Raw genomic sequence first — 17,807 nt, forward strand, 5'->3', positions numbered from 1 at the left:
CAATCAATTCTGCAGCCTGGGCAGAATTCTGATTCAATCTCGCAGTCTCAACAACAATATTCAACGTTACAACAGCATAAGCAGTAGTCACATCGCCATTCGGCAACTTGAAACATGACCCATCCACATACAAAGTGCCGTCCGGATTTTCCAATGGGGTGTTTTTAAGGTCCACTCGACCCTTTGTTTCCTCTTCTGTCCGCAAGTAACAGTCATGTTCTGTTACTTCATCTGACTCTGCACTAATTGGTAACAAAGTTGCCGGATTTAGGACATTACAACGTTTTATCTGAATGTGGCTTGCCAGAAGCGTCAATTCGTACCCAGATAACCTCGCACTCGTCAAGTGCTGAGTTTTCGTACGATTCAACAGAGTATCGACTGCATGCGGAACCATCACCGTAAGCATATTATCCATGACCAATCCTGCTGATTGTCGGATAGAGACCGCAGCTGCCGCAGTTGCTCTCAAACAACTCGGCAATGCTCTAGCTACTGGGTCTAAGGTCGAGGAAAAATATGCACATGGACGTTGCTTACCACCAAAAGGTTGCGTTAAGACACTCAAAGCACAACCTTCCCTCTCGTGAACATATAACGTAAACGGTTTACTGTAATCAGGGGTACCTAACACAGGGGCCGAACACAATGAATCACGTAATTCAGAAAAACTTTTCTGACATTCTTCCGTCCATGGTAAAGGAGTTGAAACATCCTTGCACGTAAGAGCCACCAATGGTTTCGCTAGCAATGAAAAATTAGGAATCCATTGCCTGCAATATGACGTGATACCTAGAAAGGCACGCACATCTCTTTGGGTTTGTGGCACAGCCATTCGCGCAATTGCTGCAATTCTCTCTGGGGTCAATCTCCTTCCCTCCTTTGACAATAAGTGACCTAGATAGGTTACTTCTTGACAACAATATTGGAGTTTAGAAGGTGACACCTTGTGATTTAACTCACAGAGATGTTGCAGCAACGACACCGTAGCAATTTTGCAAATGTCCTGAGTATCAGCAGCCACCAATAAATCGTCAACATATTGGATTAAAGCCGCACCAACCGGCAACCTAAACGCATCCAGTTGTCCCTTCAAGGCTTGACTGTAAATAGACGGACTTTCACAGTAGCCCTGAGGAGCGCGTTTGAACCGGAAGCTACGTCCACCGAGAGAGAAACCGAAAAGGTCCCTACTCTCTTCGGCAATCGGGATGCTGAAAAAGGCGTTTTTCAAATCAATCACCGAAAACCATGAAGCAGTAGCTGGAATCAGAGTCAGTAGCGCCGTGATGTCAGGCACAACAGGAAATTGAGGAACCACAATTTTATTTACCTCCCGTAAATCGATAACAAAACGATAAACAGGCGGTTTCGTAGGATCAGTACGTTTAAGAATGGGTAGTACAGGGCTGTTGCACACGTTTCCCCGAGTCTCCTCAATAACATCTTTCTCGATCAAATCATAAATGATCGCTAACAGTGCTCGTTCACCATCAAGGGAGATACGATATTGGGGAATACGTGGCAGCCGCACATTAGCTTTCAACTTAACAACATAAGGGGAGATATCAAGTAGGCCCACATCATTTGGACCCGTCGCCCACAAAGACACAGGAAGAGAATTCAATTCCGGTGGGAGCTTGTCGAGAGACAAGTACATGGGAGAGACAACCCTCTCTCCTAACGTAAGCTTTACACCCGCAGGAGAACAATACAATGTTGCATACAAACGTTTAAGCAAATCCAGACCCAAAAGATTTTCGCCACAACCAGTGGTCAAAATCAACGGAGCTTCGAGCTCACGTGGCCCAATTTGAAGGGGCAAAGGGCGAGAAACTGGATTGCTAACGGGGGCGCCAGAGAATCCAACGGAAACATTTGTTAAGCCAGACAAAGGTGCGCCAGGGAGTTTCGAATGCATGATAGAACTTTTCGCTGCACCAGTGTCCAACAGAAAAGGCTCAACGACGCCCGATGTAGCAACTGCGACGTAAGGCCCTCTCTGATCAACCGGAACTGATACCACTCCCTCCATTTGTCTTTGGCTATCCTAGTAATTACTGTCGTCAGTTCCCTGATCGACGTAATAATCGTCTACATTGTACTGCGCAGATCGTCCTTGCGATGATCCACGTTGATCGAAACAATTATTAGAACTAAATGAATTGTCTGAGCGATCGTTTTGAGCACCACGACCTCTACCACGTGATGCCTGCTGCGAACCACCACGGCCTCCTTTAGACGAATTACCACTATTGCGTTCGTTTAAAGCAGGACAATTGAATTTAATGTGTCCTTCTTGTCTACAATAAGCACATTGATTATACCCTAACGATGATCTTTGGAAAGAGGAATCGTTACGCGACTGCGATCTATTCGATTGAGACTGCGACCTATTCTGTTGAGGCGCATTCTGATTGGAACGCGGCGGATACGCTTGTTGCAACAACACTTTAGTTTTCAGTTCTTTTGTCTTTTTGTCAGCACGGTCATTCTCTTCTTTCTCCCTATTTTCGTAATATTGTGCCGTAGCCAATATCTGAGCTGAAGTAGAAACAGCCCATGCACTTTCTGAATTCTTTAATTTATAGCTCAAATCGTGCAACAAGTTCGACACAAATTTATCCACGAACAACCTCTGTCCACCCTCAGTACCCACATCCTGTCCACTATGATCAATGAATGCTTCTTCAAACCTCGTAAAGAAGTCGGAAACACTCTCATCTTTCTTTTGTTTACAAGCTGACAACTTGTCCCAATTTACCCTCGTAGCTGGCATAAGCGTTTTCATTAATGTAATGATTCGCTGGGGAAGATCAGCAATCAACTGATCGGGTTTAGTAGCAGCCGCTTGTCCAGCGTCTGCCGCTGTAATGGCATTCCAATCACCACCCAATTCATTTGCGTGATCTTGGTGACGAATCTTAGCCCATACCGGTTGTGGTACGACGTTGCCAAACAACATGTCGATATCGGCAAGATTCATCACCGTAGCATCTACGAGCTGCGATAATTCCTTATAATACCCAGCAGGATTTTTGCGAGGATCGGGCAAAGATTGTTTCACCTGAAGCACTTCCGATCGTTTCCATGGGAGATGTATCCATATTCTCTGGAAATGCGCCGCCACTGGAGCGTTAACATTAGTATTATCAGCGGGTACCCAAACCGGCGGAACTTCACGCATAGGATATTGGCCAGACTCGGCTTGTTGGCGTTCAAGATCCTCAACAAACAGTGCGTGAGGAATAGGAGCGAGACGAAAAGACAGCAACTGCTCAATAGCACGTCGGACATTAGTATCGACTATCAGTCCAGCTGCGAACTGAAGCCGAAGATTAGACAGGGCGGTCAGCACCTCGTCAGGCGCAACGGCCGCTATCTGGTCATGTAGTAACTTACACATTTCGTCAAACACATATCTCTGAGTTGGTATGTTGAATTGACTAAACGTTTCAAGAACAACTCGGGGCGGATTTCTCTGCGGATTGTCCATCCAACCCATCGCCATATTATATAGCGCAGCGCGTTCCCTGTTACCAGGAAGCTGGCTACGTCTCTGAGGACCATCAGAACCAGCAGACCCAAAAACAGGTCCAAGCGACTGAAAAAAACTTGGTGCAATAGGAGAATTACGACTACGAGTAGAGGGAGAGAGATAAGACACAGGACTAACAAGAGAAGGAGTGGAGACAGTAGCAACAACGGGGGTTAACAGAACAGGAGCAGTAGCGGGAGCAGGAGTATGTGGAAGCGGAGGAGCAGTAGGAATAGAAACAGACGAAGGAGCAGAAACAGTCGGAGGAACGGGTGCAAGTTGAGGAACTGGTAGAGGAACAATAGGTGGAAGAACAGGTACGGCAGGGACCACAGGAGCTGCGGTACCCTGAACGTACGGAGGTGGCGACTTCATAAGATAGGACATTAAAGGATCCTCAACTGCCTCTTCCTTCTTATCCGACTCCGTAGGTAAAGCAGGATAACATTTATCTATGGTCATACGCTGTAATCTCTCAAACACTTCCTTATCCTTATCCTCCTTATCACGCTGAAACTGCTCAGCTTTCTTTACAATGGTAGCAACATTATCTCGCTCACTACGTTTATTCTGTCTGAGCTCTTTCTGTCGGGCTTCTTTGCGCCACAACCGAAAGGCATCAAACATGGCCGGCCTTGATTTACGTTCGAACAACTTTATTTCCAAATTATCTAAGATCGACGCTTCGAAGCTACCGTGAGGTGGCCAACGAAGATCGCCGTCCTTCTTTGTATATTTAATCCAATAATCATTAAAAGCAATCGGGCCTAGCCCATGTTTGCTATATAAGTCATAAGTAGGAGTTCCAACTGGAGGTATCGGACACGAGTCCTCCAGCAGGGAATCCGCACCACAAGGTCTGAAACAACTAAACAAAGTACTGCGACCAGGCATCTTGCACACTAGCCGAGTTTCACAAACTTCAAGGGTTACGGGATTTACCAAGTCCCAGCAAAGAACAAAACCCTCGGTTTTTGGCGGCTGCAGTCGTCAAACAAATACAACAACAAAGTACGCTAGCAAAGTGTCACCGACAAAAACACTCACACAGCGTGCACAACAAAGACACTCGCTAAAGTGTCAACAACCAAGAACTATGGGAGCGACCCACAAATACTTAACTCAAAGATCGATGGCGTCACCAGGAAGGCCCGTCTATCGTCTCGCTATACCAAGGTCTACGCCAGGCGCCAAAACAGGTCTACAGTCAGGGCAGCAGTCCGTCACAGCCGTCAGGAGGCGGGAATCTTCGCGGGAAAAGTCTTCGGGCCACTTATTTCGACAACAGGATCGATGAAGCGGAGTGCACCTTCCCTCGGAGATTTCACACGAAGTTCCTCACGATCGTCGGGCTTGGACCGGTACCACTGATGCAGCCCCACGTTGGGCGCCAACTGAAGGACTGGGTTCTTTTGGACCCAGCGGTGCCAGGGCACAACACCTGAAACCTTCGTGGGTAACCTGCTCCGGCGTACAAGTCACAGAGACACGGGACACTTCCTCTGACGTCAAAGATTCAAGGTTTATTTGCTGCAGGGAAAACAGAAATCACAGGAAGTACATTGAGTGTAGTTCGGGGAGACTGCTTCAAATTGGTTCTGTGGATCGCTCCTTTTATACAGTTTTTACCCATAGGGTAACATGGTACACAAAGTTTTACAACCCGGTTCCCACCATCATCCCCCAGAGGGGTCGCTTTGGTCGCTTTCAAACACATGAGGTCCGGATCATAAGTGCGGAAACAATTGGCGGTTCCCAACTGTAAAAACCCATCTTCCCACCATTAGCAAATTCCAATCAGCAGTAAAGTAGATCGGAAATAGGAACAAAGACAGGTGCAAAGGAAGACGGAGACAGTGGGGAGATCGGAAAGGGTGTAAAAGGGGAGGTGTCGGGAAGCACGAGATACAGGCATCAAAGGGACGTGCCTAATGAGATGCACGGCTGAGACAATAAGTCCGTGCGGCAAGATGAGCCTCGAGCGGCGCCACCTGCCTTACAGTAGCATCCCCCTCGTCATAAAGACACTTACAAAGAACATGTGTCTTCCGCAAATATCTTGGGAGTCCCAGGGTCGCGAAGCGGACAGCGTCCGTTCGCTGGCTACTTGAGGGCAAGAGACAAAATGGATGCCGTATCTAAGATGGAACCCGTGGGTACAGATGAAAAACCCACGTAACAAACGAACGGTCTAAGTTAGCACAGCGAAACTGCGCACACTTACTAAACTCGTCATTTGCGGTTCATAGATACCAGACTCGACCATATTCGTGCGAGTCGAAAACACCACTTACAATTGTCACGGAACCTCAAAGCCCCCCTAGGTCCTGGGTGTATTGGGAAGCCCCAACTGCCTCGAACAAGGATTCTCTACAAAGTCCAAATGTAACGAAAGAGGACTGGTTGAGGATTCTGGTGAATCTCTGAGAACCAACAACATCACAAGGACTCTGGGGCAGCAGGATAGGCATGCCAGCGGGTCCTAGCGAGAGAGGGGAAGGTAAGCTCTGGTGGGTGGTGAAGGGGTGGGTGAAAACTCCGCTATGCGGCGGAATCTCAGTAATTTGCTGAACTACGCGCTCCCAGGATTTCACCGCCCACCCTAAATGCTAAGTTTCATTATTAGCATTAGCACAATCATGTGTAAGACTCGTTTGCTTTATTGATATACTGTTTTTATTAAAAAATATATATATTTTTGCATCATAGGAAACATTTTCATCAATAACCTTTCAGAACGACTTTTTTTAAAAATATAAGGTAATCAGTTATTAAAAAATGTAAATTGATTATTACATTAATCATTCTATTTCTACAAATCCAAGCACACTTTTACGGTGCTGGTACTTCTGTTTTCTCCATTTCAGAGTTGTTTTTCTAACTGCGCACAAAATGCACATTAGAGTTTCATTGTCATTATCAGTTTTTATGTTGTGTAAAGCATTATCAGCTTTTACGCTGCATTACATGGGAGAGTTTAGAGATAGTGACACTTTGCACAGTATCTCTGCTCTGCTGTGTCCCTCTCCAAAACCATATTGTGGGGGATCCAAAGCAGGAACTTCCTTAAAGAAAAGCACTGAGTTGACAATTCATAGCTTTCTCCACCATTTTGGCAGGGAGAGGAAGACGGGAGATCAGGCAAAAGTTGTTCGGGTCATTGGGGTCCAGAGTTGGCTTCTTTAAAAAGGGAAGTATTTAGGCCACCTTCCACTGCTTAGGAAACTGCCCAGTTTCAAACATGCCATTAAAATGGCAGCAAGAGATAAAGCAATTGGCCCAGGGGCCAATTTTATAATCATTACTGAACAAGGGTCAAAAGATGAACCTGATTTAATTCCTATTAGGAGCTCCAAAGTGTTGTGCACAGTCAGTAATTTGTCAAAAGCATAGGGGGAGAACCTAGTATGTTTGGAGGTCTCCTTCACCATAGTTGAACCATCATCCACTGAAGACGAAAAATATGCTCACCACTTTATTAAGTAAAAATTTGGCGATCTCCTCACATAGGTTTAAACTGGGTTGGACAATAGCTTGCCTCAGGGAAGCTAATTCGGATACCGTTTGGAAGAGCTCTTTGGGTGAATTCTTTACCAACTAAATTTAAGAAGAATAACAGTTTTGTTTAGCGGAGAAAATGGCTTGCTTATAAATTTGGAGGATTGATTTATGCAATTTATTTTCAGCATCAATGTAGCCTTTCCTCCAATTTTGTTCTAGGCATTTACAATTACATTTGAGAATCTTTATCTCTCCAGTATACCATGGAGCCGAGGGATGAAGTCTTTTTCGGAAGGATAGTTTTAAGTGGAGCTAATTTGTCACACGCCTGTGCAAGCCATTTGGTGTAGGAGGCCTCTGCCTCCTCAACCCCATCCGATAGATAACCTGTCATGGAAGTTAAAAGCTCCTGAAAAGCAGTCCCATCGACTCTATTTCAGGTTCTAGAATCTATCATTTTTTTATGATAGCTACTCTTTGTATGTTGATCCTCCACATCGAGCTCAAATAGAATGGCCACGTGGTCGGACCTCACCAATGGTAGTAGGCGCGTCCATGACAAGCCCGGATGATTTGAAAATATACTATCCAGGGTATGTCCAGCTGCATGAGTTGGTCCTTTAACAAGTTGTTTAAGATCCAGACTGTCCATCATATGCAGCAACATAGCTGTGTCTGGGTCATAAATGTATATGTGATGTCTAAAAAGGACAGAACATCTACCAGACCAATCATGGATCTATATGTGGCAGGGTTTCCAAGATGAAATGCCTGTTCTGTAGAGTTTCATCATCTCCAGGAATATTTGGAAACCAGCTGTCATCTTCTACACCCACTATTTGCCTAAATACACGTCCTGAGGGTGCGTTTCATTGTAACATAAATAAATAAAAAATTAACTCCTGCAGGACTAGGCTGTCTTCTTCCATATTGACTTGGAGCAGGGCATATATATTGTCCCTGAATCCAGATGGATACTCAGGAATTTAGACTTGTACCTCTAGTTCATTGTCTCTTTTACCAAGAGGACAGAAGTAGACTTTCACCATATAATTTGTGTGTAAATGAGTCAGTCTTCCTCCAATGAGCCACTGTGGCTCATGCTTGCCATAGTCAGAGCCAAAGTGGCTGCAATCAAAATTTCTATACTAATGGTGCTGGCACCTGCTTACTCCCACTGTTGTGTTGTTTCATTGGGATAACTCAAATCACCAACAACACATCCTGAAGATACTAGTTTTAGATGCTGAAGAGATTCTGCAGGTATTTTCCTCTACTACTCAGACATGCTTGATCTATTTAAATGCCTTCCTTACTTTATCCTCGTGCTGATCACTAACACCTTTTAGGTGCCAGAATTGTATCAGCACCGCTTCAAATTATGGTCTGAAAATCTGTTATTCCATCCTGAAGTAGTGGTAGGCCATTTGTTGCAAAGCGATCTCCAGCTCCATTGACCAAAACCTGAAGCCAGTGAAAAGCCTAATCAAAGAGCAAACCTGCCTACTTCTCTACATTTTCCAGACATTCTGAACACTTTGAGTCTTCCTCAATGAGTTCACTTTGGTCTTCAATGTGATACATTAAAGGCTGTTGTGTTTAGCCAGCACAATTAATCAATGATTGGGCAGGCGTGATCGACCATATGTCTTACCAAAAATCATGTCCACCTTCCTTTTACTGTCAGTGGATACTGATGTAACATTCTATTCTGCATTTTTTTATAGCGCATGACTACCCAAAGGCCTTCCAGCACTGCCACAGCTACCGTAGAACCATCTGGGAATACAAAATATTACCTAAACAGCCAGGTTTTCAAAGCGTTGTGAAAAGGGAGTTCTTGCTCCAAAAAGCATAGTTCAAGATTCAAGGAATTACATAGTTTGAACACCGAAAAGGATGTGGAGCGTCCACCCTAGCATCATCTGAATCCTGGCAACCTTAAGTAGATGGGCAGAGGCTTATATGAGAAGCCTGCTAGGCACTTACGAGGAGGCTAATGATGGAAACAAAGGAGGACCACTATCTCATTGGTGGTGACATGGACGTGGAAAAGGGTAGTGGATCTAAAGAGTGATGAGAAACGTCATGTAGATTTGTGGGGCCTCTATTTTCATCCGGTTTTATTATGACTGTGACTTTATCATGAATTCTTGTATATATTATGCAAATATCTTTGTTTTGTCATTTTAGGTGGTAATTGTTGCCACATATATACATGATTTCTAAATGCTTTCTTTTTAAGGATGGCACTTATCTGGTGAGAAACAGCTCTAAGAAAACCACAGCACAACCCTTTGTACTCATGGTGTTGTTCAACGATAAAGTTTACAATGTTCAAATTCGTTATGACCAGCGACAAGCAGTGTACTTATTAGGAACCGGAGGAAAAGAGGTACTGTTTTCTTATCTTGTTATCAGATATCCGGTGTGAATAAAAATCCCATTCAGCTGCTTATATATAAACCTGTTTATATTATAACAACTCTTCGGATAGCATGCCAGTAATGGACATTGAAACATCTTTCATGCACAGTTTGATGGGGTTGTGTGTTTGAAAAGCGGTAGTTCACTTCACTTGTGATAAGTGATTGATCACCAGAGGCATTGCTTTAGTTATCATTGTGATATTTGGTGAGGAACTACAGTGCACTTGTGTGGGTGTGATATATATTTGATGAAGATGAATATTTCACTTGCTGCCAGTGTGGTGTGTGTTTGTTTACAAGGAATATTGCACTTATGATGAGTGTGATAGGTTACCTGATTCTAGGCAGTAACACCGTGTCAGGACTGGCATATTTTAATGCCAATTGCAAACTAGTATAGTGGTTTTCTCTTATGACTTTTAGGTGCTACAAGACCTTTGTGATGTCCACTTCCTCCTGCCCGAATTTTAACAAAAGCTTCCCACCCTCTTATTTCCCAGTTTTCCCTCCTTCGTCTTTCATTGCACGTCATCACTCTCTGCCATGCGTCTTTTGTTCCACTTTTCTTTTTTCCCATATCTTTGAAATGAATTTTCTATGTGTCTCCACCCTTAATCCTTTACCAAACACCAAACGCCTTACTGTTCTCTCTCTTTTTTGTATGTGACCCTGGTTAATCATTAGTTGTCCTTCTTTAGTGGTCTACTTTTGTTTTTGAAGAAAATTACATATCAGCACTGTTAGAAGGTGAGTCTGATACTATGGGCCGGCCGGATTTTTTGCTTTTTGAGCACCTAATTGTTGAGCTTTTACTGTGGGGGAGCTTCACAAGTTGGGACTCACCCACAGTAAACTCATAATGAAGGAGACTGCATGGGGATTTTACTGGTGTCCCCCTGGCTTGACCAGGCCACTGTGCAGCAGCTGGAGTAAGGGACACCGGGCTGGTAACAGGCAGACACAGGTGTACATGCATGTGCACACGTGTAAGGGCTGCGCAGGGCAGATTCCAGGAGCAGCTACAAAGTGAATGGTGTGACAGGACTTATAAAGAAAGGGATGGTGACATGGAATAGGCTTTATACACTGGGAAGGAACATGCCAGAGAAAGTCAGTGTGTTGTACTGTGTTTCACTTCATTATTCCCCTATAGGAGCGTTAAGCCCATGGGCTAGAGTAACTTCCATAAGGCCTACAGATTCCAGACACGCACTAATGTCCACTGTAACAGATGTGAGAAGGAGTATTCTGCAGAGTCCAAAGTCATATTTGTATTGCTTTTGGGTCATCCAGAAATGTCATATTTCTCTGAGTAAGCCATACACAGGGCCTGGCTTAAGGCTGACCTCAGCAGGATGGATTGATAACCTTTCTTGCACAAGCTAAGGCCTCCTCTCTATAAGGAGAAGATGGGTGGGGCTACAGGCTCATCCCTCAGCAGCTACACTGGGTGCCAGTCACCAGGCTGCACCAAGGAGGGAAGGGTTTTTTTCAGAGACCATGTGACAAGAGACCCTGGCTGCCGCCATTATGAACAAGCCCAGAGGCTGGACAGGAAGGAGGGAGCAGGGGCAGTGAAGTGATGTGTTGCTGTTTAATGGGACAAACAGAGACTTCCTGTCAGCCCCCTACTCAACTTTTAAAAAGTGCTTGCACAGGAAGAGAAGATTTCTCTAGGGTGTGGTCTGCTGAGGCAGAAGTTACTGGAGACTGGCGCAATGGGCAGTTGGAAGGAGGAACCCCCTGACTGCCCCCAGGGTCCTGAACAGCTGCAGGACAAGAGTCCAAGATCAGTGAGCAGCAGCCTGGGCCTCTGCACAAGCATAAGAGAGGCGCATGGGGAGAGACAGGTGATAGGCTGGGGCAGGGACCCAGTGAAGACAGCTCCCTGCTGAATACCCCCTCTGAGAGACCCGGAGGGAGCCGGCGTTGGCAGCCAGGGGTGGGCTCCCTGGCTGCCCTCCAATGGAGGAGCAGTATGTGTGGCCCCAGGGTGGGACCGGGGTCCCAAGAAGGAGCAGTCAGGGGCCCAGGTGTGACCAGGCCCCCAACAATCTTCAGGAGCAGACGGCGGTGGGCTCCCTGAGCCGCATTCCCCTCACCTGGGGGTCGGGGTGGGACCAGGCCCCCCACCAAAAAGCAGCAGCGCCACTGCAGCATCTTTGCTCTCCCCAGCACACCCAGTGAGCCGCTAATACAATATTCATAAAAAGGAGTACGAAGCGCCCCACAATGCCTTGCAAGGCATTTAGAAATCTATCGTTTTGGTGCCTGGTGGCCCCCAGCAGAGAGGGTCACCCTCATGTGTGAAAAGTTGTGCAGGGGGAGCTGCAGGAGCAACACAGCCTCCCCTAGCACAAGGGAGACCAGTCCGCACATAAGTTTCATGGGGCCTCTGAAAGAATAATCCCTCAAGGGCTCAGGCAGCATTTAAACACTTCTGGATCTTTTGTTCTACAGCTGTAGGTGCATTGAGAAGTACGCTAAGGAATGAAGGGTTGAGTAGGGGATGTCTAGAGAAGGGCATCCCCTGAAGGTGAAGAGTTGCAATTGCAGGAGATGTGCATTGACCAATGTTATTTCTGTTTTTTGTGGAGGACTAGAAGGCACATGTGTAATGTGAAGTACATGTGTATTGTGAAGTACATGTGTAATGTGAGTCATAAGCAAAGTGGGCTTAGGTGGCTAGACATTCCTGCTAGGGTGTCTGGCTGTATATGCTCAATCCTGTGATTCATCTGTGATGCCTTTTAGAGGTTGTAATTGCAATGCATTATAATGGTTAACGACTGTGATAAGTACTGTCATTTTAAATTATGCTTAAACATGTATTCTTGCTGCTGCTGTTAGGTGAGAAACAACCCAGACTATTAGACCCGAAGATTTAGAGGTGCACACTTTATGGTCAGTAGGAGATGCTCTGTCAGGGTAATGTGGCACCAAGGCAGGTGTACCCTTTTTAATGCTCGTTGAGGTAATGGGAGGGGTCGCCACTGGGATGGCGCCAGTGCGCAGGGTCCAAGCCCCAGGTTATGTTCAACTAATTGCATTAGGGGGCAAGATGATGTTCATTCAGTGCAGCGGTGATGCTAGACCTCACCCCCCCCCTGTGCGAGGGGTGGAAATTTTATGCAATTTCACAAAGTAATTCCAACAGCTAATGTATATTAGTAAATTGGTGCATAGTATTGAGTAGTCTGTGTTTAATAAATGTACTCTTACTTTTATAAAGCAAAGTACAGACTGGACAATCAATTATTGAGTGTTATTTCTGCGCACCTGAAAATGGTGATTACTAACCCATACCAACTCCCTTGAGTAAGCCGCAGACTGCTCTGCAACGCTACCCTCTGAGAATCAGGCACTACAATTGGGTGTTTGGTTCCCAGTGAAGGACAAATGTAGTCATGTTATTTGTGCAGGCCTCACAGATGCTGCCTCGTTCTCCAACAAGCACATTGAACATGCCAGTTAGGCTAGTATGAGATAGTGCAGTTGCTGTGAGTGCAACAATTTTACAATTGTACAGGAGCAGGAAGAGTTTACTTGGTATGATCATGATATTTAGTGAAGCAGGGTCATGCATCTGATGTGAAGCTGACATTTGTTGGTGAATTGACATCAGTCCTTGGTTCTGTTCCTGTTCATCAGCATGCAACTATCTGAATCTCAGTCTTTCCCTTTCTTTCACCATCAATGTGTATTGCTGTGTGTCTGCCCTAGTTTGTTCTCCAGTCACAGTTTCAGGCACAGAAATAAAAAAAAGAATACAATTACAGGAGTAAAATACTGGATCATGGGAGCGGCAAGGTGGCCACTAATGCTTCATCTCATCCCATCCTCGGTTGTGAGGAGCGCACAAGAGCTCCTTGGGTTCATGTCACACAATTATAAGCATGTGTGAAACCACCGAAAGAGCAGGGGCAGGGGCTGATGTTTGTTCTACTTAATGACACGGTCAACATCTACACATGAAATATCAGCTGTGCATATTAACCACAAGAGCATCCTCAAAGGGGCAGCTGTGCCAGTAGATGCAGAGTTTGAATGAGATGGTAGCATCAAAAATGGTCTGAAGTCAGTGCTAATGGGCATTGGCATGATGGGTGCGAAATATTCTAGAAAAATTGTGGATCGAGAAAGGTGGGACAAATGCTGGGAAAAGAGTATTGCTTGATGTAGGGGGCATACGTACAAGGACGATCGACAGGGAAGAGAAACATCTGGCAGGTGCCAGGACTAAGACCAGGAGGGTATGGAAGTGAGACTCAGCCTCCCGCCAAGTGTGCTCTGATAACATGTGATTGATTGTGTCAGCTCTCCGTTCTCCTGCCCATTACAGGTTAAAAACATGAATATTTAACGTATTTCAAGTGTTTGTATCTTTCAGCAGCTGTTCAGCGTTCACCTTTTTTTTATTTGTCTGTTTGAATTAGCACTTCCAGTCGGTGCCTCAGATGATAGACTACTTCACAAGGACGCCTCTTCTGCTGATCGATGGGAAGGACCGGGATTTGCGATATCAGTGCTTGTTGAAATATTCTGCCGGAAGAGCTTAGAAGCAAAGGAAAACCACAGAACACTGCTTGCTGTAAAGAAATCTGCACAGTCAATTAATCTTTGGTTTAGAACATCCTTTTCCTTTATACCAATAAAAATTGACCTACAAGTCCAAACCCAGAGTTAAGAATACTTTTATGGAATATTTCAAACAAAAATGTCCATCATGCCCTAGGTCTGTTTGTAGAAGCTGAACGGGATGGATTGCGTTGTCATGACATTTGCCGTTGTTTTTTGGGGCATTGCAACTGGCATTTTGCCTACATAGTAAGGTACAGAGGCCAGTGGTAGAAGAAAGCAAATTACATGTTTTATTTCATGGTACACTTATATTTCTCCATTGCTTTCCTGAGTGCACCCATCAACGTAAATGTACTATCCACTGTGCAACATCAATGTGTAGATATCTGAAGGGATAGGCCTGAGAGACTTGGAACAAAAAGGCACATTTGGTCTATTTTTCAGAGAAATGACGGCACATTCCTTATTTGACACAAGTGCTGTTAGAATGCGAATGTACTTATTGGTACTTTTTTTTTTGTTAAGTAATTTTTATTGAAGATAAAGAACACAGGCAAAAAAAAAGTACAGCCATCAACTTTGGTATAGAAATAGGTATACAATTATGGGAAGGAACAATTGAAAAAGTAAACAGAATCTAATTTAAGGGAGGAACAACACTTCATAACTCATATACTAAATTTCCTTAAAAGTACCCATGAAAGAATAAGAATACATAAGAAAGAGATATAACCTGTGTAAATATTGGAGTGTAGAAAATGTTAAGAGAAAAGAATGGTAGTTTTTTAAAGAAGAGGGAGAGAGAAAGGAGAGGGCAAGAGAAGAGAGGAAGAAGAAAGAAGAAAGAGAAGGAAGAAATATGAAATGAAAAGTAGCAAATAGTAAATATTAAGATAATGATGATAAAAAAGTAGTGAAAGGTAACCACAATAAATCAGATGTAATTTGTAGATGAAGTGAAGACTGAGGAAAAGAAGCAATTCTATGTTCATCACAAATTAAATTCCAAAAAACAAGTTAATATAACTTTAAATGCAACATCAAGAAATAGATCAAATAAAATAGATCTAGAAGTAATTTGATCAAAATCTGGTGACATAGTACCTAGAATTTTTTTTTCACATTAAATGGAATCTGGCATGACAAAATTAAGATACATTTTGACCATATAGCTTCCCATAAAGCATGCACCTTAGGACGGTAAAACAATAAGTGGAGTAAAGATCCTTCGTCATTGAGACATGACCAACAAGATGGTGAGACAGTAATTGAATTTATGTAATAGAATGGGAGTGATAAGAACTCTATTATAAATAAAATATAAAGATTGTGTGATATTTGCGGCTTTAGATGTCTTGAAAAGTTGTTGCCAAAACTTATCCCACTGAGAGACAGATAATGTCTGTGATAACTCTTGTTCCCAATCAAGTTCAACACTCGATTTGTTACGTGCACTAATCAGTGAAGATAAAAGTTTGTAAATAAGTGAAGCACTAGGTATAATGTTATCAGAAGGGATTTGATGTAAGGGGGTATCAGGTATGAAGGAAGTAGGAATTGGGTGAGTAAGAAAACTTTGTATACAATCTTGTAAAATTGGAGTTAAGGTGTTGTATTGTTGGATACAGGAATTAGGTAGGTGAAAGGCCTCTTGTAATTGAGTGAATGATAGTACCGTATAATTAACTAACAATTGATGGACATAAAAATACCCTTTTCTTTCCATTATTTGTAATAGACAGATATGTGTCGAAATGTAATGTATTTATTAAACCATAGTGAGGAGGCTAACAAATATTGATATTTGTCAAATGTTTTAGAGAAAACATTATGCAATAGGTATTGAAAATGTTTTAGAATTGAGTATTTAGAAATAAAAGTACAGTTACTCATGTATACAATATCTTGTTCAGAGAAATCATTTAATAATGAACATTCAACTTTAATCCATGAAGGTTTAGGTAAATCTTGATAATTTTTTGATAAGGCATGAAATTGACGAAGTTGAAAAGCAGTATGATACAATTGGAAGTCAGGAAAACTCAAACCACCCTCGCATTTGGAATGAATCAGTTTGGATAGAGCAATGCGTGCATTTTTATTATTCCAAAGAAATTTTATAAATAACAAATTCATTTGAGTAAAATAATATTTAGGAATTTTAAAGGGCAACATCGATAATAAAAACAATATCTGAGGCTCAATCATCATTTTAATTGTATCAAGTCTGTCCCACCATGATAAAAATAAAGGGGACCAAAGAGTTAATAAATAGGTAATTTTAAGTTTGTGGGCAGTGAAGTTATGGAGTAATGTATCACGGATGTTAGCTGAGAATCAAGTGCCAAGATATTATGGGGGTCATTAGGATGACGGGCGGCCATCCTATCGGATTACAGGACCGCCCGCCATAAGGGCGGGGTACCGTGGGGGGTATTAGGATGCACCTGCCACAGTGGCGGGCGCATCCTGCATTTTTAACACTGAGAGCATCGCCTTCCACAATGCTAAAAATGCATGTAATGCATTTGCATACACAAAACGCGGTGCCTGCCGCATTGTGTATGCAAATGCAGGGGGGTACCACAGGTATCCCCCTTGTGCCCCCCCACCTCACCTTTACTATGGGGGCCCGCAGGGGGCCCCCAAAGTGAACACCGCCTGCCTTTCCGTGGCGGCATTGCCGCCACGGAAAGGCATCTCCCAAAGCCCATGCTAATTTGGATGGCGGTGTCTGATAGACACCGCCACCATATTAAACCTTTTCCACCCGGTCGCAGTAATATGGCGGGGGAAATGGGTGGCGGGCGGGCAAGGATGTCGGGTGGATCACCACCGCCCGCATCATCCTAAGGGGCCCCTTAATTTTTTGATGACACCAAGCAAAATTGGTTGAGTCAAACATATGTTTGTAACATGAAGGGTTTAAGGGAAGAATCTCGGTCTTGGAATAATTTAATTTATAGCCTGAAACCTTAGAGAAAGCAGAAATCTCCTGTAAAAAGCAGGGTAGGGAAGATTCTGGATTAAACATATAAGTAACAACATCATCAGCATAGGCATTTAGTTTAATGTGATGTGATTTCATTTTAAAACCCGTTATGAGAGGATTACTTCTAATACTCTCTGAAAAAGGTTCCAAACATAACAAAAAGAGTAAGGGAGAAAGAGGACAGCCCTGACGTGTACCTCTTTGAAGGTTAAAATATGGGGAAAAATACCATTAACAAAAACACAAGCTTTTGGATTTGCATATAATATTTTAATATATGAGATAAACTTTGGGCCAAAGCTAAACCAATGTAATGTGTGAATCATGAAATCCCATATAACACGATCAAAGGCTTTCTCTGCATCTAAAGAAAATGCAGCTAGTTGAGAGGGATACTTTTTACTAAGAGCCAGAATATTGGAAAACATTCTAGCATTATCAGAAGCCAGGCGTCCTTTAACAAACCCAGCTTGATCTGGATTGATGATCATGGGAATAATTTTCTCCAAACGAGATGGTAATATTTCTGCAAACATTTTACAATCATAATTAATTAGTGAGATAGGATGAACATTTTTGCAAAAGGAGGGATCCTTGTCTGCTTTGGGATTACAATAATGAGGGCTTCAAAAAAGAGCCACAGGCCTTAGAATTGAAATGAAAGAGTTAAAAAGTTCTAATCATTTAGAGGCAAAAAAGGAAGAAACAGCTAGAAATAATTCAATTGAAAAACCATCAGGACCAGGAGCCTTCGCTTTTCGCAAGG

At 43.5% G+C, this 17,807-nt stretch overlaps 1 protein-coding gene across 8 annotated transcripts in view; it reads left to right on the forward strand.

Moving 5' to 3' along the window:
* Nucleotides 1-14,144, forward strand: part of LCP2 (lymphocyte cytosolic protein 2) — a 622,000-nt gene extending 607,856 nt beyond the window's left edge. For all 8 annotated transcript variants that reach the window (XM_086951712.1, XM_086951709.1, XM_086951711.1 and 5 more), the window contains 2 exons: nt 9,285-9,434; nt 13,905-14,144. In XM_086951712.1, the coding sequence (XP_086807838.1) occupies nt 9,285-9,434; nt 13,905-14,027 (273 nt within the window). In that variant the 3' untranslated portion in view covers nt 14,028-14,144. The remainder of the gene's footprint in view (nt 1-9,284; nt 9,435-13,904) is intronic.
* Nucleotides 14,145-17,807: the final 3,663 nt, after the last annotated feature.

Source organism: Lissotriton vulgaris, unplaced genomic scaffold, assembly GCF_964263255.1.
Source record: "Lissotriton vulgaris unplaced genomic scaffold, aLisVul1.2 SCAFFOLD_1103, whole genome shotgun sequence".
NCBI lineage: Eukaryota > Metazoa > Chordata > Amphibia > Caudata > Salamandridae > Lissotriton > Lissotriton vulgaris.